Here is a 26,400-nt window from a genome sequence, read left to right on the forward strand (position 1 = left end):
TTGGTGTTGCAGACCACCTCCTCAAATAAGAAGTAGTCAAACCTACATAGTTGTCAGAAGATCATTTATGGATGCATATTCCTGCCACTATATGAAACCATACGTGTCTCTGTGGCGCAATCGGTCAGCGCATTCGGCTGTTAACCGAAAGGTTGGTGGTTCGAGCCCACCCAGGGACGTTTTGTGCTTACATAGTGATTTAACATGAGGGAAAGAATAAGAGGAACTGAGACTCTTCCTTCTGTGATGCTGTCCAATTTCTTCAAGTACAGTCCTTGAAAGCATTTCATCACCTCTCCAAGAAAGTTCCACAGTTCTGGCTGGTTATGAATCCCTGCAACTTAATGTACACTTCAAAACACACGACTTCTGGCGTGTTAATGACCCTCGACTGACATACTCAAGGTGTGAACGGTTTTCAAACTGCCAGGTGAGGTATGAGTCAAGAAGTCCATGGTGGTAAAACTTTAGAGAGAATGATGTCAAGAAACTTTCATCAGTGCCTGATAATTGGTGTCGCAGACCCCCTCCTCAAATAAGAGGACTCAAACCCACATAGATGTCAGAAGATCATTTATGGATGCATAATCCTGCCACTATTTAAAAGGCATATGCGTCTCTGTGGCGCAATCGGTCAGCGCGTTCGGCTGTTAACTGAAAGGTTGGTGGTTCGAGCCCACCCAGGGACGTTTCATGCTTACATCATCACTTTATACGAAGGAAAGGGTGAGAGGAACCGAGACTCTTCCTTCTGTGATGCTGTTCTATCTCTTCGAGTATAGTTCCTTAAAGCATTTCACCACCTGTCCAAGAAGGTTCCACAGTTATGACTGGTTATGAATCCCTACAACTTATTCTACACCTCAAAACACACGACTTATGGTGTGTTAATGACCCAAGACTGACATACTCAGAGTGTGAATGATTTTCAAACTGCCAGGTGGACTTCTTGACTCACTGTCTGAAAGTGACTAACCCTAACCCTTAGCCCCATTAGAGAGCTGACAAATGCCCTGTTAGTTATCAGCCAAGACTTTACATGTACATCTGTGCTCTCAGAATCCAACAAGTCTAACCCTGTAACCAAAGGGCTAACATGTAGGTACCATAAGGAACTCCATAGATTCATTTGTATGATAAAAACTGACTTCGAGACAGTACCTGTAACATGATAACACCTTCTAACTAACTACTAACTACTGCCCAGACCACAACAAACTGACCCAGTAACCAAGTGGAAACACATTTGATGAGAACAAGCAGAAACACAAAATCTGCCTGCTAACTTTTCAAACAGCAGCACCAATAAAGCAAGTTAGCACCAAACCACAAGAAAAAAGGAAAAACTGGTTTCCTTTGACCTGGAGCATTAGAAACCTGTACAACAAACACTTTGATCAAAATTAGAGCCACAGCTTTTCCATGCACCATTGTAACTGGACGTACACAAATTAGTTTATCAAGAAGCATGCATGGCAAAGCTTATCATTTGTCAGTGTGCTGATTTCATTTAATTGAAAATTTTATGGTTGTAATCTGTTTTCAGGGTTAAGACTTTGGGTAGTTTTTTGCACCACAGTGCTAAGTTGATGTCCATTACTGCTTCCTACAGACGCAGGGTTTTGCATGAAAACTAATGTCATGTTTTCTACCACAGAAACACAGAACAGAAAGTCTAAATTGCTGCTTAGCATCCACTTTGATTAAATAGATTAAGTTAGATAATTGTGTTAAAATTGTGCTTTTTGTGTGTCACTGATCTTCGAAATGAACGTATTAAAAATACATATTGGTCTTCTAATGCTCTACTATTCAGAACTCCAAAATCTTTTTTATGTTACAATTCTTGGCTGTAGTTAATTAATTACTAATCAGAGTTTCAAATTTATAGTTTAAGTATATTTTTTGAGACTGATTTAAAGATTTATTCACTTGGTCTTGCCACCATCCTTCAGTTCAAGGTCATGCCACTGTTTTTAATTGGGCTGATATATGGAGAGGGATGTAATAAAACCTGTTACACCTACAAGTCAAGGAAAAGATGTGATTAAAATTGTAAAGGTCTAATTAGTCGCATTAGAAAAGTCGCAATAAATCCTCAAAACTGCAGAGAAACTTGTGGTTGCATCCCTCAATCATGAAAGGGGTTACATACAGGGAGTAGATCAATCTGAAAAGTGACTTTTCTGAGATTTTCTGATATATTATTTCTGACTTAATTAGCTCTGATTGGACACCTGTTTGTAACCTGAGGCAGACTTAAGGCCAAGACAAACACAAAATGAATCTCATATCACTAAAATCACTTTCACAGAACCTCAAACTAATAATCTGTCTGAAAGTGACATTCAACCATTATCATTTCCACACACACGCACGCACACACACACACACACACACACGTCAAACACCACTTCTCACCCTATAAACCTCCTCTAATGAAAGAGTGCACAAAGACCGGGGAAAGTAAAAGTAAATAAAGATAATTAATTTTTCTAGCGCGGCATGCGAATATTCCTCCGTCAAAACAGCTTTCACCTTTGACAAATTACCCTCATAATTGCACTGATTTTTTTCCAGGTGAACACACACATCTCCATTTGCAAAATTAAATTGGTCAAAAGTAATCAAATTATGCTGCAGGTGAGTGCGGGCGCTCATTCGCTGCCGTGGCGACCGGGTGCGTTAATGTGATTGTTTTGTCAGGTGAGTTGACGCATCATTAACCCACCCCTCAACACACACACACAGACACACACACACACACACACACACACACAACCTCCTTATAGAGTAATGGGGTCATTAGCAGGAGACAAAATTCCCCAGGAACGCATATCGGCACACAAAACTAGGACTGCAGCTGGAAAACATCTGTGCCAGGAGGAGACTAACCTGGCGACAGACCCCACAGCCAAAGTCCTCGTATACAGGCTGACATCAAAGCCCGACTTCTGAGTTTGCCCTGAATGAAGGCACAGGGGGATGGCCACCCGCTCAGGATAACAGTAAACAGAATTAAAAAAAAGAGCAGAGCAGCAGCAGCAGTGTCTGTTCCGTGAAGCGAAAGGCAAATCAAAGTCAGTCAAACAGCAACACATTGATATTCAAATATTAATGCATCTGTGAGGCGCCGATTTCAGGTTCTGAAAAAGACCAGCAAACATGACACACCACTACAACTGCTTTGATGTGCACATGTAAAATTCAGGTTTGATCCTGGCTAACTAGGATGCCTTTCATTAACAGCCTTTTCTTTACGCTTGTTAGACGAAAAAGTGTCTCCACATTACCTGAATTCAAATTGAAATCTATTTCTCATCCTCCAAAGTCAAGGCTTTGTGGATGTAGATGATTTGTGTCGACATGATTGACTCATTCGGGTCCTGACCTAGTCTTGACTTTCTTTTGCTGTTTCTGATCCAATTTATAAAGTCGGTAAGACCTTGAGTTGTCTCGCTTGATCTGTATGCGTGTTTAATATTCAACTGTCGATCATTTTAATGGCAGCAACAAAACAAAAACGAAAAACAGTACGGTAAGGACACTCCATCCTCAAAAACACGAGTTTCCTGCATGTAAATGCCACTGAGTGTCTGAGTAAAAGCAGACAGATGAAGGAGTGCTGGGTGACAGGATAGTCCGTGGGGAGGATGGTTTCAAACACAGAGGATCAAAGTATTGAAGATCCATTCCGGGTCAGTGGAGACTGAGGTTCCCATCCTCGGCCTCCTCTTCCTGTCAAGCAGCTCTCCAGTCGGACGCCCGGAGGGAGGAGGAGGAGGTCAGGAAGGAAAAGGACAATCTGGCTGCAGCGATGTTTTCACAGACCGGCAAGTCACAGTCTGGTTCTACTCATAAAAACTGCATGCTGGGAAACGCACCTGTATGCCAACAAGCGGGCAGTTAAATGAGGTCGATACAGATTTAATCTTTGTGTACAGAGTAAAGTCCAGGATGTCTTTAGTCAGGCTTGAAAAATCATTTCCAACAACTCCTGTGAGGCTCTAAAACACAGAAGGATCAGTTGGGTTTTTCCAATAAAATAACTGTGTTTAAAATTGCCTAATATGCTGCAGTTAGTCTGACTCACCAGTTGTAGGATGCAGGTATAATCTGACTTTGGACATTCATTTCAGGCAGGTTTGTTTGTTTTTAAAATCCGCTTTGCTACAAGGAACAGCAGTCTGACACACTGTAAATGTCAAGTTTTGCCAAAGTTTAGGATCCTGTAGTGAAGTAGGCCTGCTAGTTTTTCAGTGGATTATCGATTTTAATCACAGCACTCGCTTCCCTGCAAACAAATCATTTACCAAAACGTCTCCAAATGTCACTATTATGAAGAAACGTTGAAGCTGCATCCTTCGCTTAACGCCTCCTATGACAACTGTAATTGATTTTAAGAAATACAAGCAAGCCAGAGCAATTTTTTCCCTCAGTCAGACCATTCTACAATGCATGACTAGCAATGCTACTTCTGGATTGATACTTTCTTTACGTACGCCCAACATGGTAACTGCCTCTAAGGGACACATCTCATACATTCTCTCTACATTTCTACATGTAAATAATCGTAATATGTCAAGTAAGTTTGGTAAGAATTTGGTCCAATCTTTGAGCTAAAACTAGTCTTACATTTGGCCATCTTGTGTTTGCATTAATGCATTTCAGCTGCATTTTTTTTTATGTCTGACACATAAGGTTTGCAGAAAAGATGGAAAAGTAAAGCCAACACATAGCTGCCTTAAACCTGCATGCTTTCTGACAGCCAGCAGGGGACAACTCGTCTTGCTGAAAAATAAGTCTGATTGTTTGGAAATATAGGATAGAATTAGCCAACTTCTTACTTGATTTGTTGCCTTAGTAAACACCATCCTAATGTGTTTATGGTTTAAAGTCTCCTTCTATCCAGCATGATGTTAATTTAGTCAATTTTGATGTCATTTAGAGGGAAATATACATTTTAGAGACTAGCTACCATAAAATTGATAGGTTGGTCCTGTATCAGCATGCTTAGTGTCCTTGACTTCTCAGTCAGCTCCACCCCTCATCTTGGTTTTAGATGACGAACTATCATCCCCAAACCAATGGTTAAAGGGGCACCGAGGAAGATTTTTATGCTCGTATAAAAGTCTCATATTAATGTGGATGAATCTTCGTTATTTACACTTATTAATGCCCCCATTTTTGATTCATGAATCATTTTGGTTTTGTAAATATTTGTATTTAAGTAATTTTTTGTCAACTCATCCAGAATTTCCTGTGAGAGATGGAGCGATTTACAGCAAATACGGTGCGCGTGCGCTGACGGAGTGTAGCAGAGCGGAGCTAGTTGTTTTTAGCAGTAGCAGAGTGGAGAGTTGGTTGAGAAGACGGCACACATGGAGCGCAAAAGGAAGAGAACGGAGCAAAGTCTGCAAGCAAAAAGGTTGTCAGATCAACAACGAAGCAAAAGAAAAGTTCATCTTGGACAGGCATTTCAGAGGTGGAGAGAATTCCAGGAGCAAAAAGGAATCAAAACAGATGCCGAGCTGGCTGTGCTTCTCCCAGGTATGTAAGTTTAGCTCTTTGTAAGTTTGATACAATTCTTTTGTCTTTTGTGTGTGTTGTTTGCGATGTGTGGTAAGTAGACTATGGGATTCGTTTGACTGTGACTGGTTTAGTTGACTAACTTTGTGGCAAAAACACTGTGTGGGTATTGGCTAATGTTCGGTTAACTCCGTAGCTCGGAGCAGCTTTGACAACTCGGTTTTACAACATTAGACCACGGAGTCATTTACACACGTTATTGTTCAACAATGATTTCAACTCCGCCGGCTTTCCTGAGGCTTGCTCGCTCGTTTATGACGGTTTGCGACAGTGCGCGCCGAGGCTCACGGGAAATGTAGGCAACGCTACATTTCAGCTAAAATCTTCCTCGGTGCCCCTTTAACTTAACGGCCACTATGTTCATCTCTTTATATACAGTCCATGATGTGACAGAACAGATGTGCTTCTATTTTCAACCATCCAACAACACGGGCTCATTAACAGCTTCCATTTTACTGATGCCGTGAGCCTTTAAACATAATAAACATATATAAACATTCTGACCTTCGCCGATCAAGTGAGCAGTTATGAAAGCAGCTTAAGATATGAATGCTTTCTTTGTGCAATTAGACAAGAGTGGAGCCAAATAAGTCAACTGAGCTGTAATTAATTCATCCAAGTTTTTTCATTAAAGTGTTATCTCCCATTAGACATTTTTTCTTTCATAGGGGTATCTTTTCTAATTTTAATGCAAATGACTAAAATCAATTTCCTGTCCATGGATGGATAGTAAAGTCGATCTATTTTTCTCTGCCTGTAGGAAGACCGCCAAAGTGAGAATGATACAGCAGGAGGCTAAAGATGCTGCGTCAGGAGAGAGAATATGGAATGAGAAGGCTGTAGAGGGAGGTGGATTTGTGAATTTAGCACTACATAGACTGTTCATATGAATGCAGTACAGCAGTAACTGATGTTTTATAATTAGAAACGATCCCTGTTGTGGAAGTTCAGCAATGTCAAGGCAGAAACTGAGACACACTGGAGACTATCAGTAATATTTACTGATATCAGAAGAAGTGACACTGACAGAGCAGCAGTACATGCAAGCAACGCCAGCATCACTTCTAAGGATTCTCTCTGATTTTTGGGTTTATACTGTAGTTGGGAGAAGATCAGATTTAGATTACAGACAAATAAGGAGGCAACTAGCTTGCTTAGTTACTTCAGAACAAACGATATCTGATCTCTAAAGGCCATTATGACCATAGAAAGGTGAAAGAGTAATTTTTCCTTCACAATCCCGATCATGGAGACAGGTTTGATCTGAGAGCAATTCATATTATGGATTTTTCATCACGTCAGACAGGTGACTTTTATACAAACATGAAACCAGCATATTCAGATCCCATCAGATTAACAGGAAGTAGTGCATATGTGAAAGAGGCTTTAGTTCCTGCTGCTCAGTTTATTACGCAGCGTCCTATTAAAAATATTCAGGCAGTTTCACGTCGTATTTAGCAGAAATTTCGCCTAAAACCTGTCCAGCATTTTAATGGAAATGTAACCAGAGAGAATCTGACAGACAAAGAACGGGAAGATAATGATGTTGTAAAAGGGAGCGGAGAAGCCAGAGAAAGAGGGATTATGTTGGAAACCAGCGCCGGATTTATCAAAGTGTTCCCACGACGACTCACCGTCTTTGTTTCGCAATATGCAAATCTGGTTTTGTGGGTGATTGGGTGTCACCGCGGACTCTTACCACCCACTGCACTCGTTTAACGGCTCCTTCAGTCACTTTTCTCCGGCTCTTCGTGTTCCCTGATGGATCTCCAACTTTCTGTTTGTCTTTTCAGGAACTCAGATCTTCCTCTAATACCTCTTTTCTGCCTCCAGTCTCTATTTTTACTCACATCTTACAGTACCTGTATCCCCCCCCCCCCCCCCCCCCTCTCGTTCTCAGATATTCTGGGGTCTATCTCTGCTGCTGAATAGCCAGATTAGCGCAGGAAAAAGGCGGCGGTGAATACTGCTGTGCCTCCGTCTCTATTGACCCACTATCTAAGCTCCGGAGTGAAGAAAATGTAGCCCACAGTCTCTTTTTTATTTCCTCCTCAAAAACTCTGAACTGAGAATATGAGCATCCCAGTAAATCCATTAATACCACTGACTGAGTCCCACTTTATTCCAAATAAAAAAATGAAGCAGCTGCAGGAGGCAGAGCACAAAGCTGACATAATAAAGCGAACTGAGCTGTCGAGATGGAAGGAAAGTGCAGCCAAAAATAAGATCTCTTCCCCCATTTTTTCCCCCTCTTTTCTGTTTTTTCACCCATCCTGTCAGTGATCCTCTGCCACTCTGTCCATCACGCCAGGCCGCTGTGCCTTTAAATCAGTCAAACTGTCGCTCAGTGGTCAAGCTGTCCTCTTCCTCTGAGAGTCACCATGTGTTAGCTGTCTGATGCGATTCGTCTGACAACAGCTATCAGGCAGCCTTCATTTGTCAATTTCAGGATTCCTGGTTGAATTATTGCACCAAAAGTGGTTCTTTTATTAAAGAATTTGATTTATCTGTAAACAGAGCAATCTACGTGTTTCCGTCTCGCCAGATCAGAGCGAAACCAAAAGTCACACAAGAGCTTAGAGGCCTCCTCTGCTGCTGCTGGTTGTAATCTCATCACACTCAGACCAACCTGTAGAGACGCACCAAGAGAGAGTTTCACATTCACAAGTCAACTAATGCAGAACGCTGCAAAAAACAGCCGCCATGAATCTAAGTAAAAGTCCTGAGTTGCAGAATTATTGAAGTTCTTAGATCAGTAAGTTCCCAAAGAGCAAGTTGGACCTCACAAGACACCAAGATGGTCTCCAGAAAACAAAGAGAAAAGATTATAAACAGTGTGTTTGTGACATGTTTTTGACAAAACAGTGGGAAAATGTTGCTACGTACAAACAGATATACATTAAGTTTATACATGAAGTTTACTTGTATGTACTCTGCTATTTATGTTAAATCAGCATTGAAGAATAATATTATGGCTGTTAAGCTTTTGTGTTATTTTTCTGGTGTTATGCTCTCACTGTAAAACTCAAAACTCAAATCAGAATTCAAAATGGCCAACTTCCTGTTGGGTTTTGGGTGTTTGTGCAGGAGGCTTTTTGTGCATACTGACAAGTTACATATGTGTACTCAGTTTTGGTAGGTCAGATGGATACCAGGGGCTGAATCTTAATACTTGCAGAGGGCGCTATCGAGCCATTCACCTAAAATATCACATTTTTCGCCAGCCATGGCATGTGCAAATTTTCACACGTTTTTGAGTGTTTTTAGGACATCAAAATGTGTTTCTTTTGTCTAAAAAAAGTTTTTGGGAATAATTATTAATAAAAAACAAATCTAGACTGTGATTTATTTGTGTAATGTGTAATAACCTGAAAAGTCAGTACAAGAGAGTAACCATAAAACTTTCATATTTAAAAAAAAGAGAACAATTCCACTTTTTTCTTTTGGCACATAGAAACACTGTTAAAATACATTCACAAATATATTTTTCAATGTCACTTTCCTTTTTATTCAATAAATGAAACTGGTAAATTGAAGTTTCTTACTTTACATTTCTAAACTTAGACGCATTTAATGACAATTAACAGTAAAAGAGGTTCTTTAATTTTAAATAGATTTGTTGGATGAGAGCTATCTTCTATAACTATAGAGGTTTTTGTTTAAATAAATGTGTTTTCAGTAGTGTATAATGTCTGTAAGTATTTCAGATCTGTCAAAATACAGATTAACATTCTATCTATCCATTGAATGGTCTTCAGTGTATTCATTGTTTTTCTACATGTAAATATCCTTCATTGAAAACTAAAAAGCCAAAGAAAATGCAAATTCATTCAAAATTAAGGCTAGAAAATGTATTTCAGTTATTTAAAATTACTGCATTTTTATAAGATGGATATTTTCCACCATTCTGCAATCTCTTTCAGGTGCAACAGTTATTGGAATGTTGCAGATTGTTTTTGGAATAATGCATATTTGGATAGACCTATTACTGCACATGTACGGTTTGTTTGTTTGCTCCAATCGCCAGCATTTTTGGGGAGGTTTATAGGCTCAAAAGTTTGGGAACTGCTAACTTTGATGTTTATCGATATTAGACTTTAGGTTCCAGATATGTTGGAAACAGACTGCATAGAGAAGAATGGAGCTGTAGCCGTTGAGCAACATTTCCATGTGTGACAAACAGAACAACATCAAATGATCAAACAAGCAAACCTGCTTCCTTTTAATATGAAGGAAACATGTCTGCTTGTATCTGCAGCTTCATTTTGTGGTCACCATCCAAAGCTCATAAACACACATGAGGGTTCAAACTCAGATCGACTGGAAAATGGAGAGCTCTGCCTTCAGGCTTCCGCTTTCTGCTCAACCCCCGCATTACCGCTAATGCTTGAACAATCTGCCAGTCGATCCTGCACTCCATCTAACCTGCACCGCCGAAAAGGGGCCGAAAACCACATCAGATATATCAAAACACCATTTAAAATACCATCTACCAGCATCTATTCCTCTACCAGACGCTGGTCTGAAGGACCGAAACAATAAATAAACAGGTTTCCTTTGACACGAGGTCAAAACTTGTGTCTCCTTATCTGTGGTGCATGCTAACACATAGACTGCACAGGTACGGTACACTGATTTTTATACCATTTTAACTGTACTTTTTCAAAACTATTTACTAGAAATTTTCAGATTTTAAAAATCACTCCAAACAACTACAAATGGACGTTAGCCAAAAAAAAAAAACTGCTGAAAACTACAGATTTACAAGCATTTTGTGGTAACTTTACTACAATTTCTGTGCCAAAAAAAATGTTATCATTTGAAATTTGCCATTTTTCCTCCATTTTCAATACAAATTCTAATATATTAAATATGTTATTCTGTTGAGAGTTGGGATAACCTGTGGGCTACCATTATAGGCCTTATAATTAAAGATTGTTACTATTGCATATGTGCTACCTATATGGGTTTTTTTTTGTTAAGTTTATTTAAGAAAAAAGGAAATTAATAAGTCAGTTAGTACCTATACCATATGTGTGGTACATAGACCAACATAAATGCTGTTTAACAGTACAAAATAGGTTCTTACAGCATTTTGTGGTAAGTTTACGACAATTTCTGCACTGAGATTTTAAATTATGGATTTTTAATATAATTCTGATGCATTGATTGTATTTTTCTGTTCAGCCTATGTAATAACCTGCAACCTTCCATTATATAACTTTATCATTTTTAAGTTTAGTTTGTAAATAAGTAAATTAAACAATTAATTATTAAATAAAGCTGTATTTAAACTATTTTTACAGGCATTTTGTGGTAGTAATTTCTGTTCTTAAAAGATGTTATTGCGTGAAATTGGTCATCCCTTCCTGTTTCTAATGCAAATTCTGATAGATTTACTTTATTTTTCTGTTCATCCTATGTAATAATCTGTCCGTCATTTGTCTGTTATTTACAGGTGGCTACTTTTGCACAAGTGTATTTAGCAAATACATCTATTTACTGTATTTAAGGTACATACAGAACATACAGATTGGAATCACCACAACTGCTTCTGCATCATTTCTGACGGATAAGTCCTGATAAGTCCGCAGTGGTGAATTTGTAGTAGGATGGCAATCATCTGATCATCAGCAGGCAGCTGACGTAGTGTTCACTTGTTGTCATGGTTACAGTGACGCCATGCCGCTATCTTGCAATGATACAGAAATCCTTAACAAATCGGTGGATCCAGACTATAAGCCACATCACTACCAAAATCTCATCACTTGGTTCTTGTGTCATTTCTGTCCTTCAGTGAAAATGTGGAGTAAGAAGCAGAACTGCATTTTAGGTTCAAATAATAAACCTTCTTTACCATTTTTGTCATGTATCACTTTTTCCTTATTGCACATTTGATTGTTTTTAGGATTTTTTTTTTTTTTTACAGTGTAGTTAAAATGTTTTAATCCAGGGAAAGAATACAACTAAATGTGTTTGCTGCTGGACTTTAAATGCTGAAAACTAAGCCTAAAAAGCTGCACATCAGCCTGACATGACAAGTCTCAATGCTGCAGTGACTCATATAAAGAAAACCACATGTGAAGGAAACATGTACAAGTTTCTAGACGCTCCACGAACAGTGCTGGACTATGAGAAGAAAGAAAAATGATGTATTGGCAGCTGAGAAGAAGCCGCAGCCTGTTTTTTATTTGATTTTTTTCTGTACTCTTCTGAAACATTCCCTCTTACATGTAAAGGGTCAGTTAATGGTAACACCTCGGGGGAGCCGAGCGAAGCAGAAGAAAACAAAGCGCAGAAAGAGTAGCGCTAAAATAGGCTCGCTCATCGAGGATTCCTCTTGAAGTGTCTCCCAGCGAGGGTGGGCGGAGCTAGCCTGCAGTGGCTCCACGCTCCAACATGCTAACATCAATGGAGGCCTGTTGTCTGACCCCACCGGGAGCCTCTCCGGGGAGCTCGGGGTGGAGAGCATGTGATGGGTGGGCGATTTTTAGGTTGCTAACGCTTTCATGTGGCCCTTTTTGAAGTCGAGTGTAGCGTCCCTGCGATCCGATCACTGCTAAAACACACACAGACATCAACTTCACAATGACTGTGATTTCAGTGGTTCGATGGGGAGAAAACAACAGAAAGGCCTCCAGAGAGCACGAGCCTCTTATCTCCCCTAATTTCCTGAAAATGAGTCTGCTCCTCCAGTGATGAGCTAATGGTTAAAACACCAGGTAGTGTGAGATGGTGAAAACCAGCAGTGAAATAACAGTAATTTCACCCCGATACATGGACACAGGATCAATTTAAATGCCCCGGTTTAATTGGGTTTGTCAACACTATGAGGGTCCTTCCAGAACTGAAGGACATTTGGACTTCAAAATTTTTTGAAAAATGAAGGTTAACTTTTACAATTTTCTGCTACATATTTATGCATTAATAGGTAAATAAATCTCAAAGGCATGATTGGCTCAGCTTAAACATCAATGGTACCATTTCTATTTAATATTCCATGCTAATGTTAGCTTTTTTCTCAGCAGTAGAAGCTAGATATTTAGCTAGCTGTTACTGCTGACCAAGAGGACAAACTGACTGATGGAAAACAGTAAAAGGAATTTGTTTGATCCTGATAATATGAGGTAGAGTGAGACATTCCAACAAGACTGATAGTGTCATCAAAATATGGAAAATAGAAGAGAGGACATAGATTTGCTCTACCCATTCTTTTGCAAACTGTTTGACAATGTCGATTCCACGTGATTCACCATTTTCTTCTTCTTCGCCCAGCTATAAAGGTTGTCTTTCTGTAAAATCACTTTAAAAATGTACATTAACCATAATAAAACAACCTAGAGCTAAATATTGAAGTTTTTTTTTAAAATAAAATTTCCTACCATTTTTACATTAGGGTATTTTATCATGTGAAATTACCTTTTTCTTCCATTTTTAATGCAACTTCTAATAGATTTGCTGTACTTTTTGGGTTCAGCTAGTGTAATTATCTGTCCAGCCTTTCATTTAGAGGTGTCAACTGTTTTGCTGCCTTTGTGATTTTTAAGTATATTTTTAAAATGTTAAGCAAATTATTCTGCCAAGACCTGCTTTTATTTGGTAAAAGCTGGAGCTAAAATGAATTTAATTTATATAAGCCATGAGCAATTTCTGTTCAGTGGGGCCACATTTAGTTGAGCATTGAGCAACATTGATTCGAGCACATGATGGTCTGGCTGCACCCTGGTATAATTCTGCTTTAGAAGGAATTTAAACAACCTGGATTGCTTGTATTTATTCAGACCAATCACCGTCGTCTTTGGGTGGAGCTAAGCTAAGTATGCATCATTGGTGTTCCCTTAGCAATGAGTGGTATTGTTCTAGTGGAATGTTTGCATGCTTGGAGGCGAAAATGATTAAAAAAAATACATATTTTGCCCAAAAAACAAGCAGCGCATGACCAAAATCCTCTGCGAAATTTGAAATTTTCGTTTGTGGTCGGTTGCTGCATGGAGGTGGTTACCGTTGTTTCCTAGAGTGAAGTCGATTTTGAAAACGGTAACACGTAAGTCGCAGAAACAGAGGAGAAAGCTGCATGAAATAACTAATGGTAGGTTTATACCTTCATCCTGCATCAAATAAGTCAAGCAGAGGAACTGGAAATCACTGCTAGAGAAAAGGACTACCTTTCTCTGTCTGCTGCCACTGCAACCCAGATAAATGGCAGAAAAATAATTGGGTTTTTTGTAATTTAGCACGATATTTGACATACTTGACACACTACTCACTTATAATTTCTTGGAGTGTTTGAACAATTTACTGTTCCCTCATTTGTTCTGATGCATTTTTATCACCATTAGCTTCTCCACAGTTATATTTTACTTTCATAATTGCCTCTAGATGTTTCAAACCTTTCATTTTCTGTCTTCTATGCTCTTATCCTGACACTTTCCTCTCCCTGAATTAGACGACGGCAACCATTGCCACGTTTTAAAGACTCCTTCGACCTAAGGAGAATGATTGTTCTTGCAAAGTGCTTCATTTTCCGTCTGTGCTGCTCGTTTCCTCCTTCAGGCGAAGTCGAAGTCTTTTGCTTCCTGCCTGGAGGGAACTGAAGCTTCTAACGCCTGCTAAAGTTACATGCAGTCCACTCTACGAAGACCAAAACCAACAACAGACTCACTGACAGCCCACAAAGCTGCAGGGGAGGGAAGGAAAACACGAAGGGAGACTAAACGTATATGAGCGAGCACTGAGAGGTCGACTGAGGTGGAAGACGAGCTGAAGGAGGAGATCGGCTCGGTGCTGACGCTGCATAAAGGTCTCGGTCGGGCCTGCGAGGGAAGTGCTGCTGTCTTTTCGGTGATTTCCGCAGCCGTTCGGTGGTCGGCTGCAGCGACGGGGGGATATCACGTGTCGCCCGTCGACAGAGCAACATGAGCTCAGTCAGGATGTCTCATTGAAGGGAACAATTGATCCAACAGTGAGTGTTGGAGGAAAACCAGGCAGGTCTGACCACATCAGACCGACTTCAAGGTGCCATATGTTAGGAGGTTTTCTGAATGATGCATTATTCTGCTGGAAGAACACGCTAGCAGTAAGGACGTTCTGCTATCACAATATAAAACATTTAGATTTAAACCACATGCTGTAAACTGATGCAAGCAGGTGGTCTTTTTCTGCTTCTTGGGTTGAAGCAGTGGCTTTTCTACAACAATTCATTGGTAGAATGTGACTTTTTTCCAGTTTATTTAAATACCAGACCAGTTTTGTGCTACCTAAACATTCAAAAAGTTGTCTTTAAGCAGGATTTGTCCCAGCAGGTGTTTTGTTTTTCACCGATTATAGTTGCTTACAACCCAACTGCATCCTCAGTGCATCCAGAACACAAAACCTCTAAGTGTTCAAGTACAGAATAAACCAAGATTACGGTAAATCCAGCAACAGATTTGTACTTTACTGGCTGACTGACTCTGTAAACTTTATGACTTCCTGAGCTACTTGTGCTCAATTTAACATTTAGTGACTGCAGGGGAAAAAGCAAAACGCTGCTGCTCACTTGGTTTCTACTTTTGGATGTACCTGCAGAACAGTGTAGGATTCTTTGTATCAAAGATTCACTAACAGTGGGAGCCTTTGGATGGATAAGAGACCAACCTCAACGTTCACTAAGAAGCAGCTCATAGCACAACATTCTAACATGGAGAGGAACAAACTACTGCTGCAGGTGGAACTGGAAAATCTCCAACAGAATGGGAAAATTCATGAAACACTAAGGAGATATTGAGCTGATAATATGCACATTTCTTCCTGCTGAAAATACAAAAATACTGTGCTTTATATTTGTTTTTCTCCAGTAAAACAAGTTTAGAAGTTAGACAGTGACACACAACAGCCTATAAGTAGTGTTTAGATGATGGTGTGCAGGTCCAGTTCTGTAAAATGTGATTGATGCTATGATTGGAAATGTTTTGATCGAGTGTTACACTTTTTTTATGCATTTTAATCCATAGGTAGATCTTTAGGTGAAAAAAACTCGACTGAAGTGAGAGTCTAAGCTGTTTCTTTTATATTACAGAATGTTTTCTTATTGTCTTGTGTCATGAACAGGGAGAAAGGAAAAAAAAACTTTTGTCTGATTTTATATTTTTAAAAAAAAGTCAAGCAGTATCGATTAAATCAGTATTGCAATCCTACAACAAACTGACCGCTGCCGACCACAATTTTTTTTAAAGATTTCATCTGGAAATCACACGACTGAGCAGCTTTGACGCTCTCTGAGTGCTTTTCTTGTTGTGTATTTACTAGGGCACATTAATACAGAAAAAATATCTGATTATTTGAGTAATTAATGGATTAACTGGTAGATTCCTGCATTATGAAAACAACTGACAGCTGCAGTCTCACATGAAAGTAATGCAAATTCACGTAAGAGAAACCCTCCACAGATTCAGAGATCATAAGACCTCCTGAGGCCAAAGCTTTACGTTTACATTTTAGCATTTAACTAGCGGCACTGTCAAGTTGAAAGAACAAAGTTTTTGTTCTGCCTCGACTGAAGATTTGACCTGCAGGGACTGAAAATGGAACCTTTGGGCCATGAAACAGCTTCTACTGAGCAGGAAACATCAAGACGCTTTTGATGACGCCTTGGATCTCATCATGTTTTGGTGCATTTTCTCGACTTTTGTTTAAACGCCGGAGCCTGTTGCACATGAAAAAGCTGATGGGAAGCTGCCATGAGGCAACGAGCAGCACGGCTCGCTATGGCTGGACTCTTTTTCTGTTTGTAAAAGGATCACACAGCGTCTCTGTGAACCTGCAATAATGGAGACGTGGGATTTTACGGCTCGGAGACAGCTGACAGTTTACAACGACGGCGACGACGGAATGAAAGCAGAGAAATAAACAGTATGACAGTTGATATTTGTTACATTCAATCATATAAAAGTGGTGTTAGCTGCGCCTGGAGTCTCACAGTTAAATAGTGTCTGCAGCTGGTCATTATGCACATCTACCTTTTCAGAATCACTGCACAAAATACACAGTTTCTGCTCTATAAAGATTATACAAACCTCTAAAGACTACAGTCAGATTTCTTACGCATTTAGACATATGGATGTTTAATATCAATTTTAACAATACTGAGAGATTCAAGTAATATAACTAAGCAATTAAAGCAGAAGAAAAGACTTTTTTAAAAGGACTACAATCGCATGTATCACATCAGGTGCACATCATTAGAACATTGTTACTCAGCATTTTGAAGGAGGCTCAGACATTTAGTTTCCTAACTGTTGAAGTGAGAATGAACACCATGATGAGAGCCTTCTGAGGCCATAAGAGAGAAGATTGTAACACCTTACCAGTCTGGTAAGGGGTTTAAAAAGATCTCAAAAGAATTTGAAATCAGCCATTCCACTGTTAGGAAAATAGTCTACAAATGGAGGACATTCAAAACAACTGCCAACATGCCCAGGTGTGGCCATCCGAGCAAGTTCACACTGAGAGCAGACCACAAGATGCTAAAAGAAGTCTCCAAAACCTCCCTAAAATGTCATGTGAAAGTGCATGCCTCTATAATCCGAAAGAGACTGCAGAAGTTTAACTTTCATGAAAGGAAACTGTTGCTCTCTTAGAGGAACATGGAGGCCAAACTGAAGTTTACCAGAGAGAGCAAAGACCAAAAAATCTCACAGCTCAAGAATTCTGCTTTAAAGAGCGGGGCAAACTTTCTCAAAGCGATGTCAGAGACTGGTCATTATTTCAGCCAAAAGGGGTAACACTAGCTACTAGGATGTGCTAATTTTTCCTCAGTTAGACTATGCATTTTTGTAGATATTTTTTTTAGATTGAGTAAAACAAGATTAATTTTTGTTGTTTACCTGTAGTTAAATCACTCTCTTTTCCAGAGATGAATAAAAACAAGATTGCAAACATTTCTTAATATGATATGTAAACATATCATATGTGATATGTGAACATTTATAAATAACAAACCTGAATATTTAATGGGGTGTCCTAATTTTTTCACATCACTGAATATATTCCTCCAAAACAAGAAACAAACCAGCGTCGAATTAAATCGTAATCAGTTCGCTTAAGTAGTTTTAGCAAAATATGGCACCAAGTAAGTTTGAGACTATGCTGATGACACCAAACTGTGCTCCAGCCAAAAGAACATACTGCAGACTTTTTTGAAAATAAAAAATATGTATATTTATTCTAAGTTAAACTAGCATGTTATATGTTATTTATGTACTGTGTGTGAATTTTACCAGACTGCCCAGGTGGAGGTATCCCAGACGGGACTCTTGGTAGGTAAAGTAGCACCGTCAGAACTCCTGCTCCGCTGCCCCAGCACGGCTCCATAGCGATGGGCTTCGGCACCGACTGCAAACAGAACACACAACAAGGATGAACAGGTAAGTATGCAACAAGTTCACACTGAACAGAACATTAGCACACTGTAAAAAAAACTTTAAAAATCCTGTATAAACAGTGAATAAAATATGTTTAAAAATGCTGGAATATCATTGGAAAATCACAATTAGCGGTCAAAATAAAGGCAAATATCTGAAAAATACATTTTTAAAAAAATATATGTGCTTTTTTAGCAGATTTAAATGCGGTAAAAAAGTGAAATGTTAATTAGTGAAATGACTGTAGGTCGATGGAATCAGTGGAACCTGATGGTTCTTTGGTGTCTGCTCCTTGATTAACGAAGTAAATGAAAAAAAACATTGATACTCCGCCAAGGAACGCAGCGGAGTTATGCGACGATTGGCGTACCTTTGTCTGTGCGCAACATTATTCAAAGACGGACTTATCAGGATTTATCTGTCGGAAATGATACAAGGAACACTTGATTACATTGTGGAGGTGTTTCTGAGCCCCTTTAATTCCTGCCGCCTGCTACATATTTCGGTAACGTGATTCGGTATCCATATGTAATGTACACATGCATAGCACACGCCTGTGCTCAGCGCAAGGTCATTTTTTTATTAAAGATTTTATCTGTCGGAAATGATACAAAGACTGAGCAGCCTATTAAAAAATGTTACTTGTAAAATTAAAAATGTGTAATGTGGACATGATTTACAGCTTTGGCTTGCTTTTTGACATTTAACATGCAAATGATTATATATATATTTTAAAGTATAATTTTACTAGCTATTGTTTGTAATAAAAAAGGAGAAAAAGTCTTCTAAAAATCTGTAAAATGTTGTCAGATAAATCCCTATGATTAATAATCCTGGAGGGTCTCTTTTGAATGTATTAAGTAAGGTAGTATTTTATAACCGTTTTGTAGGGTTTTACGGTGGCCGACAAGGGCATACGCGCCGCAAACAAAAAAACGCAATACAAACGATCAAAACGCTGCAAACACAGGAATGATGCAAACCCAAAAACACATAAAACAAATGCAACAGAGAAATGCTGCAACAAAAAACGATGCATTCACAGAAACGCTGCAAAACCAAAAACACTCAAACCGACAAAACAAATGCAAAAGGGAAATGCTGCATACAAACCCCGAAACAACTGCAAGAGAGAGACGCTGCAAATTCACGGAAGGTCGCCAGGCCACTAGGGGGAGCTGACCATACGGAAATACTGACAGGAAATACCCAGGAGGAAGTTGCAAAGAAGACAGCGGGATAAGAAAGTTTGCAATCGCTTGGAGAGGAGAATAAAAGGTATGTTTTCCCTTACGTCTTTTTTAAACACTCGGCCCTAGTCTCTTACAGTATTATCCAACAGCAGCAAATTTACGTAGCAAATATTAGCGTGCGTCTGTCTAGCAGACCGTTGCTAGGGACGCCAACTCCAGTCTCCCTCCACCAGGACGCCGAATGGCGTCCCTAGCAACGGTCTGCTAGACAGACGCACGGTAATATTTGCTACGTAAATTTGCTGCTGTTGGATAATACTGTAAGAGACTAGGGCCGAGTGTTTAAAAAAGACGTAAGGGAAAACATACCTTTTTATTCTCCTCTCCAAGTGTTTGCAAATTTTCTTATCCCGCTGTCTTCTTTTGCAACTTCCTCCTGGGTATTTCCTGTCCGTATAAAAGATCAGTCCCTTCCGTATGGTCAGCTCCCCCTAGTGGCCTGGCGACCTTTCGTGAATTTGCAGCGTCTCTCTCTTGCAGTTGTTTCGGGGTTTGTATGCAGCATTTCCCTTTTGCATTTGTTTTGTCGGTTTGTGTGTTTTTGGTTTTGCAGCGTTTCTGTGAATGCATCGTTTTTTTGTTGCAGCATTTCTCTGTTGCATTTGTTTTATGTGTTTTTGAGTTTGCATCATTCCTGTGTTTGCAGCGTTTTGGCCATTTGTATTGCATTTTGGCCGTTTGTATTGCGTTTTTTTGTTTGCGGCGCGTATGCCCTTGTCGGCCACCGTTGGGTTTACATCAATAATGTGCAAACTTCTCTGGTAAATTCCCATGATAAATAACACCACATAGTCTTAACCACAATATTGAAACTTGTTAGGTTTATTCTTAATGCTGATCATGTTCTTTTTATTCACAGTGAAGCTCTTTAGCTCAGCAGCAGATGTTTTATAAATAATAGTGACTTGACTTGGCAAACTGCATGAAAAAGTGACATTTTATTCATTTACACTCTGATATCCTGGTAGATGCTGACAGCAGCAGCAGCGTGTAGGAGTGTTTTGTATACATGCATGTGAAGGTACATAATGTTCCTATCCATAGCCAGCAGCCGGTCTATCTGAAGGATGCTGCAGGCATCCAGGACTCCTGCTGTGCTGCCCAGATCCCCCTACAGCAGAGCTCCCAGCTGGAGGAAGGAGGCTCGCCGGTGGCCTGTGGAGCTCCACCTGCTGCGCTGCTGATGTAGACGGGTAGGAAAGCATCCTATCTGCCTCTCCAGGTGAGTGTTCACAGGTACGTATCAGCTGTCATATCCACAATACTCACTGTATGTGTCCCTATTCATACAGTCCAGAAATACAGTTGCAGGTTTTCTCAAAAAAAAAAAAAAACCCTCCAGCTCCATCCATCATAGGAGCAGCACATAAACCCTCAGCTCTGCAGTCAAGCTTTTTACTTTTTTCAAATACACGCACATTAAAAAAATCTATGTTTTGTAATAGTTTTAACTGCCATTTTTAAAACAATTTATTATCATTTTACAGATATTTCCTTCACAAAAAGTCTGTTTAAACAGATATTTGATGTTATTTTAAAGAAAAATATAAATATTAAGGACTGAAAAATAGGAAATATTATATTTTCAACTGTTATACAAATTTGCTCAGTTTTGTTAGATAATAGCGAGTAAAATCACATTTTAAAAAGTCTTATTTTACATGCTAAAAAGCATACCAAAACAGATAATAATGTCCATATCAAAAATGACTATTTTTACAAAAAGTTAATAATATCCTTCATTTGTAATTCTTTCTTTTTCTTTTACTGTATTTAAATCAGAAAAATCAACAAAATTATATTAGAATATAAAAAATGTATGTTATTTCACATAAAAAGTATGTAGGTGTACAAGGATTGAAAGTGGTAAAAAAAAGTTAGTTTACAAAATTTATTAAATTAAACATGTAGTAAAGTCGCAGTATAAAAGTGTCAATATATATCTTAACTTAGTAACTGAATGGTGTTGTCGGTTTTCTTTGAAAGCCTCATGATGTTGACTGAACGCCTCACACTGTTGATTGCTGACCTTGAATGCATCATGATGTTGACGTTTGACTTTGAACGCATCAACTTGTTTTCTGTTATATGTATGTTGACAATGAACATCTCACGTTGTTGTTTTCAGTCCCTGAACACCTCACACTGTTGATTGCTGTCCTTGAATTCTGCCCCTGAATGCATCACATTTTTGTCATTGACCCTGAACGCCTCACAGTGTTGAAGGCCATAACTGTATGTTTAATGTTTACTGCAGAAATCAGTATTTTTATAAACGGTAATTTGGTGTTGGGAAATGTCAAAGTACACTCTTTTACTGTCTTAAATTCAGCAAATAAATAAATAAAATTCTGCTATTTTCACATTTTTTGAATCGTTTTTTAACTTTAAAGTATTCCACCATTTTTTTGTGGGGATTTTTTTGGCACTCTTGCTGCCAAATTTTAACCATTTCGATACACATTTCTACACTTTTTTGTACACAAGACTGTACACGAACAATAAATAAATAAATGTTCCTTTGTAACTATTTTAAATATGGACCAATGACTGTAAATTGAAATGTAAACCTAAAATAACCGTCCTGTCCTGTCTGTATATTCTGTGTCTTACTGTCGGTATAAAGATATCTGATGAGACGGATAATGTTTCATCTGGAAACTCAACGAGGAATAGAGTCACTGAGATATTGATCTGGTTTGACCCTCCTGCCACACCGTACCACAGAGGTCACACAGATTCATCCTGTTTAGTTTCTGTGGTCTGTGGGGCAGTTAAAGGTGAACAAATACACATATATACATATACATGAAATATACATACACAAATACACAAATATACATGAAAACTTGAACTTTATCTCAACACTTTTTCTTTCTTTCTTTTCATTCCTCCTCTTGTCTAAACCAGATGCAAATACAAAACGCTTACTTGTACAATATGTTGCTGTTATTTCTTATATTACAAAGTCTGTCAGCTCCATATTCTAATAAAATGCCTGTAATAAGCTCCCAGGGAACCCTGTTAATATTCAAAAGCACAAAAAAGCTGGCAGGTTTAAAAATGAATGTTATCTTTGAAAATCTTTGCAAAATTACACCTTTAATCAAAGCTAGAAACTGCAAAAACAGAGCAGAAATCACCAGATTTTCAATTCTCCAACAGTCGATGAACTAGTCACGCGTCAAAATGATCAGAATCAAAGCTTAAAATCATGAAATTTCAACAAAATCATTTTATTATACATGTCTCCTTTAAAGTATTGCTAAAAAATAAATGCTGGACTAACCAAAATTTGTAAAAATAAAAAAAAAAAAGAAAGAAGAAAATACAGAAAAATTCAGCAGTCCTCATTGCAATTGATTCAGGTGCAGGCTGAGGACTTCCAACAGTCCTTAAACTTATCATGCAAGATAATTAACCAAAACATCAGCTTAAAATTGTTATATTTCATCAAAATCACTGTATTCTACATGTCTTGCTTTAATATAAATTGATTCAGGCTCAACCAACAGTCACAAGATAAAAATGTAGGGACTGCAGGCTATGCTAAAAACTGCAAAATCCCTTTTCCAATAGTCCTTAAACTAATCGTGTGCGATTAATTTAGGAACTAATCGTAGATAATGAATCCAAATACAAGCTAAAAGTTGTGATATTTCATCAAAATCACATTATCCTACATGTTCCTTTAAAACATAGCTGTGAATAAACACTAGACAAACTAAATGTAGATACAAAAACAAACAAAAAAAATGTGTTCCTCAGTAAAGTGGCGACCAACAGTCACATGGCGTCACCGGTGGGGAAGAAATAAGAACAAAAAAATGTTGCTTGACCTCACATCAGAAACCAGTTACAGTTGGAATCAAGTTCTGCTCCACCAGAACACTGAATGTTCATATTTCAGTTGATTTAAGTTTGTTTATTTTTTTTGGAAATAAGTTTTTAGTAAATAACTTCTTGATGCACTGATCATGAACACGGCTTTAGATTGTTCTGTCTTGATTTAGGTTTTATTTAGGCTAAATACAGAAGCAATGTGAATCTTTGGTATAATACTGTTGAAATTTCACTTATTTTTCTTTAAAAATTCCAGTTTGTTCATAAAGTTTTGCAAAAAGAAGAAAGTTCATTAAACGTTAACATTTTTTTGCACGAAATCAAAAGGAAATATTTGAAGTTGTTGTTATTTAAAGGTTATTATGCTGTGACTTTACTGGTCCGGCCCATCTAGATCAAACTGCACTGGATGTGGCCTCTCAACTAAGATGAGTTTGACACCCCTGGGTTAAAGTATGACCCTTTCACAATATGTTTGAAACTTCTCCTTATGTTTTTGAGTGACAAATTTCAAGTTTGCGATAAGCCACAAACAAACACAGACGTCGGTAGAGACATACTTCCTTTAAAATATAACTGAGAATGTAGTTTAGTTGCACAGGAAGTCATTTTTTGGGAGACAGATTTTCTGCATGAGGCCTTTATGAGCAAAAAAAAAAACAGTTATTAACACATTTGTGACTAAAATATCTCAAAATTGTCAAATTCTTTTCAGAAAAACAAAAGATACTGAAGATTATTAAATAATAAACACACAAATTTATCACAGTAAAATAATGCGATAGAAATGAGCATAGCAGAGCACGACTGTCAAACTGCATGAACACAAGACAGGCCTCTGTGGAAAAAAAACACCATCTGTGCTCAATAACAGCAAATAAAGTGTTTAAACCCTCCAAATTTTCGATCAGTGAGGGTGACCTTCAGCTCTGAGGGCTTCAGATTTCACAACATTTGGAAAATGGATCAAATAATCACACTGAGCGGCGTGTTAAACTCATGCACGGAGTAATTAGAGGACAACACCGAGTCTCTTTAGCGACTTAACGCGGCACTCGGACCACCTTGGCACAAACAGCAGCGACACTCACACACATGCAAACATCCCCTCCAGTGCTAATAGGTTTAAGTGCTGGAGCGTACAGCGTAATTAGAGGCTGGAGGCTCCTCTGTTTGTTTAGTGTTTTCAGAGTGTCAGGAAATGATGAATTCCCCGCTAACTACAAACACACACACACACACACACACACACTCACTCACAAACCGAGTGTGCAACCAGAACTTCCTATTAGCAAACGTTCTTCCTGCTGATTGAGATGATGCTCAGACAAAACGGTGAGTCAGAATTTTGTGTTTTTTCTTCGGAAACGAAACGGGAGAGAAAAACAATGACGCATAATGAACAACAGGTGTTTGTTAGCGCTGCAAATTGTGAACGCGTCTCGTTTCTGTTGTTGCAAAATACACTTAACACGTCTCGGTCATTAACAGCTCGTGTTGCTGCTCTTATTTACTTACTGGCTTATGTTTTAAACTAGAGCAACAGCAGCTGGCTTTAGTTTGAAGTTTGTACAGTTCTGACCCGCTAACTTCTTTGATGTGAAAACCACAAAAGCCACAAAGTAATGTTTGCATTGCGGCCTGTTTATGAGACGCTGTTTCCTCCAGGAAGTTACTGCTTAGTGGGGAGTAAAAGATCATTAAAGTTCACACTTAATGAAAAACTGAAGATACCTGCAGAGTCAAGCAGAGGTCATGTGAGGACATCTGTTGCAGTGTCTGGCTAGTGGAGTGGATCCTCTCGTATTAAATAAATGAGATGTGATTCTTGCACAAGTGTGTATTTTGTTTTCTCTCCCCTTAAATATAATTTAGACTCACTTAGAAATTTCAACATGCTTGAGGATACTGGAAACACATATTTTGTGCATGCATTAGTAAGTTTAAACATCTTCATCCATCCAATTTCCTGCAGAAATATGCACCTCTCTGCTTTTCTACAGTGATTAAGCCTCTACAGCAGGGCTGTCAAACTCCTTTTAGTTCACGAGTCACATTCAGCCCAATTTCATCTCAAGTGGGCCGGACCAGTAAAATCACAGAATAATAACCTATAAATAACCACAACTCCTAATGTTTCCTTTGTTTTAGTGCAAAAAAGTACATTCTGAAAAAGTTCACATTTAAGGAATTATCTTTTCACAAAACATCATGAACACCCTGAAAATTCTTAAGAAAAATAAGTTCAATTTCAGCAACATTATGCCTCAGTTTATCATTTACACATTACAACTTCCAGATCACAGAGTTTCTGCAAAGGAACAAAACATTCAGTCCCAGGTATCTGGGACGCCGTTTCCTCCAGGAAGTTACTGCTTAGTTACTGTCCCAGGTATCTGGGACTGAATGATATAGTATTTTACTTTATGATTACCGTATTTTCTGGACTATAAGCCGCACCTGTATATAAGCTGCATCCGCTCCATTTTTTAAAAAAATAATTTAAAAAAGATATACAAGCCGCACCGGGTTATAAGCCGCAGATATCTATGTTGAAAAATTAGATATTTACTGCATGTACAGAATGATTTTGAACTGTAAATGTACATGTATGTACCTGAACAGATTCTTTCCTAACAGTGCCTTTTAACAAGGCAGCAACTTTGCTGATTAAAACGGAACAGAACCAAGAGAAAATAACCAGTATTTATTTGTCTTCATTTCTCCTGTGTTTGAAATCACAAATCATCTTCGTTGAAACCCATGAAGTCGTCTTCTTCAGTGTCGGAGTTGAACAACCTCAGAAGCGCTTCGTCACATCTGTCTCCATCTCTCTCACTCTCTGTGTCACCATCATCCTCCGGTGAAGTCGGCTCTGAAGGTGCGCTGCTCTCTTTGCGTAGCAGTCCAGCCTTTCGGAACCCGTTGGTGATGGTGGATTCTTTCATAGCACTTCACACTGTTAGGATCCACTGACAGACATCAGAAAAGGATGCTTTTCGCATGCGGCCGGTTTTTGTGAATGACTTCTCACCACTTGTCATCCAAGTCTCCCACTCAACCCGGAGTGCAGCTTTAAATGCCCGATTCACACAGATGGTGGCTGCAAATACTTTGTTGTACCTCCAGGAATCACAGCTGGAATAGAGTTTGTTTTCTTGATCGCTGCTTTCACAGAATCTGTGATGCTATCCAAAACAAGCAGTGCTTTTTTCCGGTGAAAAAGTCCTCCCAGGCGCTTGCTGTAGCACTCCGTTAACCATTCCTTGTGTTAACTTTGACCACTATGCCTTTCGGGAGTTGTTCTTTAGGCA

The 26,400-nt window shown here is 38.8% G+C and overlaps 1 protein-coding gene and 2 non-coding genes across 5 annotated transcripts in view; 2 read left to right on the forward strand and 1 right to left on the reverse strand.

The window, feature by feature from the left end:
* atrnl1a (attractin-like 1a) overlaps positions 1-26,400 on the reverse strand; it is a 473,108-nt gene that overhangs the window by 7,912 nt on the left and 438,796 nt on the right. For all 3 annotated transcript variants that reach the window (XM_051959750.1, XM_051959749.1, XM_051959751.1), the window contains one exon: positions 17,847-17,961. In XM_051959750.1, the coding sequence (XP_051815710.1) occupies positions 17,847-17,961 (115 nt within the window). The remainder of the gene's footprint in view (positions 1-17,846; positions 17,962-26,400) is intronic.
* Positions 106-179, forward strand: trnan-guu (transfer RNA asparagine (anticodon GUU)). Its single transcript has one exon. It is a non-coding gene; the product is annotated as a tRNA-Asn (tRNA).
* trnan-guu (transfer RNA asparagine (anticodon GUU)) lies at positions 616-689 on the forward strand. The gene has a single exon. It is a non-coding gene; the product is annotated as a tRNA-Asn (tRNA).

Source organism: Acanthochromis polyacanthus, chromosome 15 (assembly GCF_021347895.1).
Source record: "Acanthochromis polyacanthus isolate Apoly-LR-REF ecotype Palm Island chromosome 15, KAUST_Apoly_ChrSc, whole genome shotgun sequence".
Classification (NCBI taxonomy): domain Eukaryota; kingdom Metazoa; phylum Chordata; class Actinopteri; family Pomacentridae; genus Acanthochromis; species Acanthochromis polyacanthus.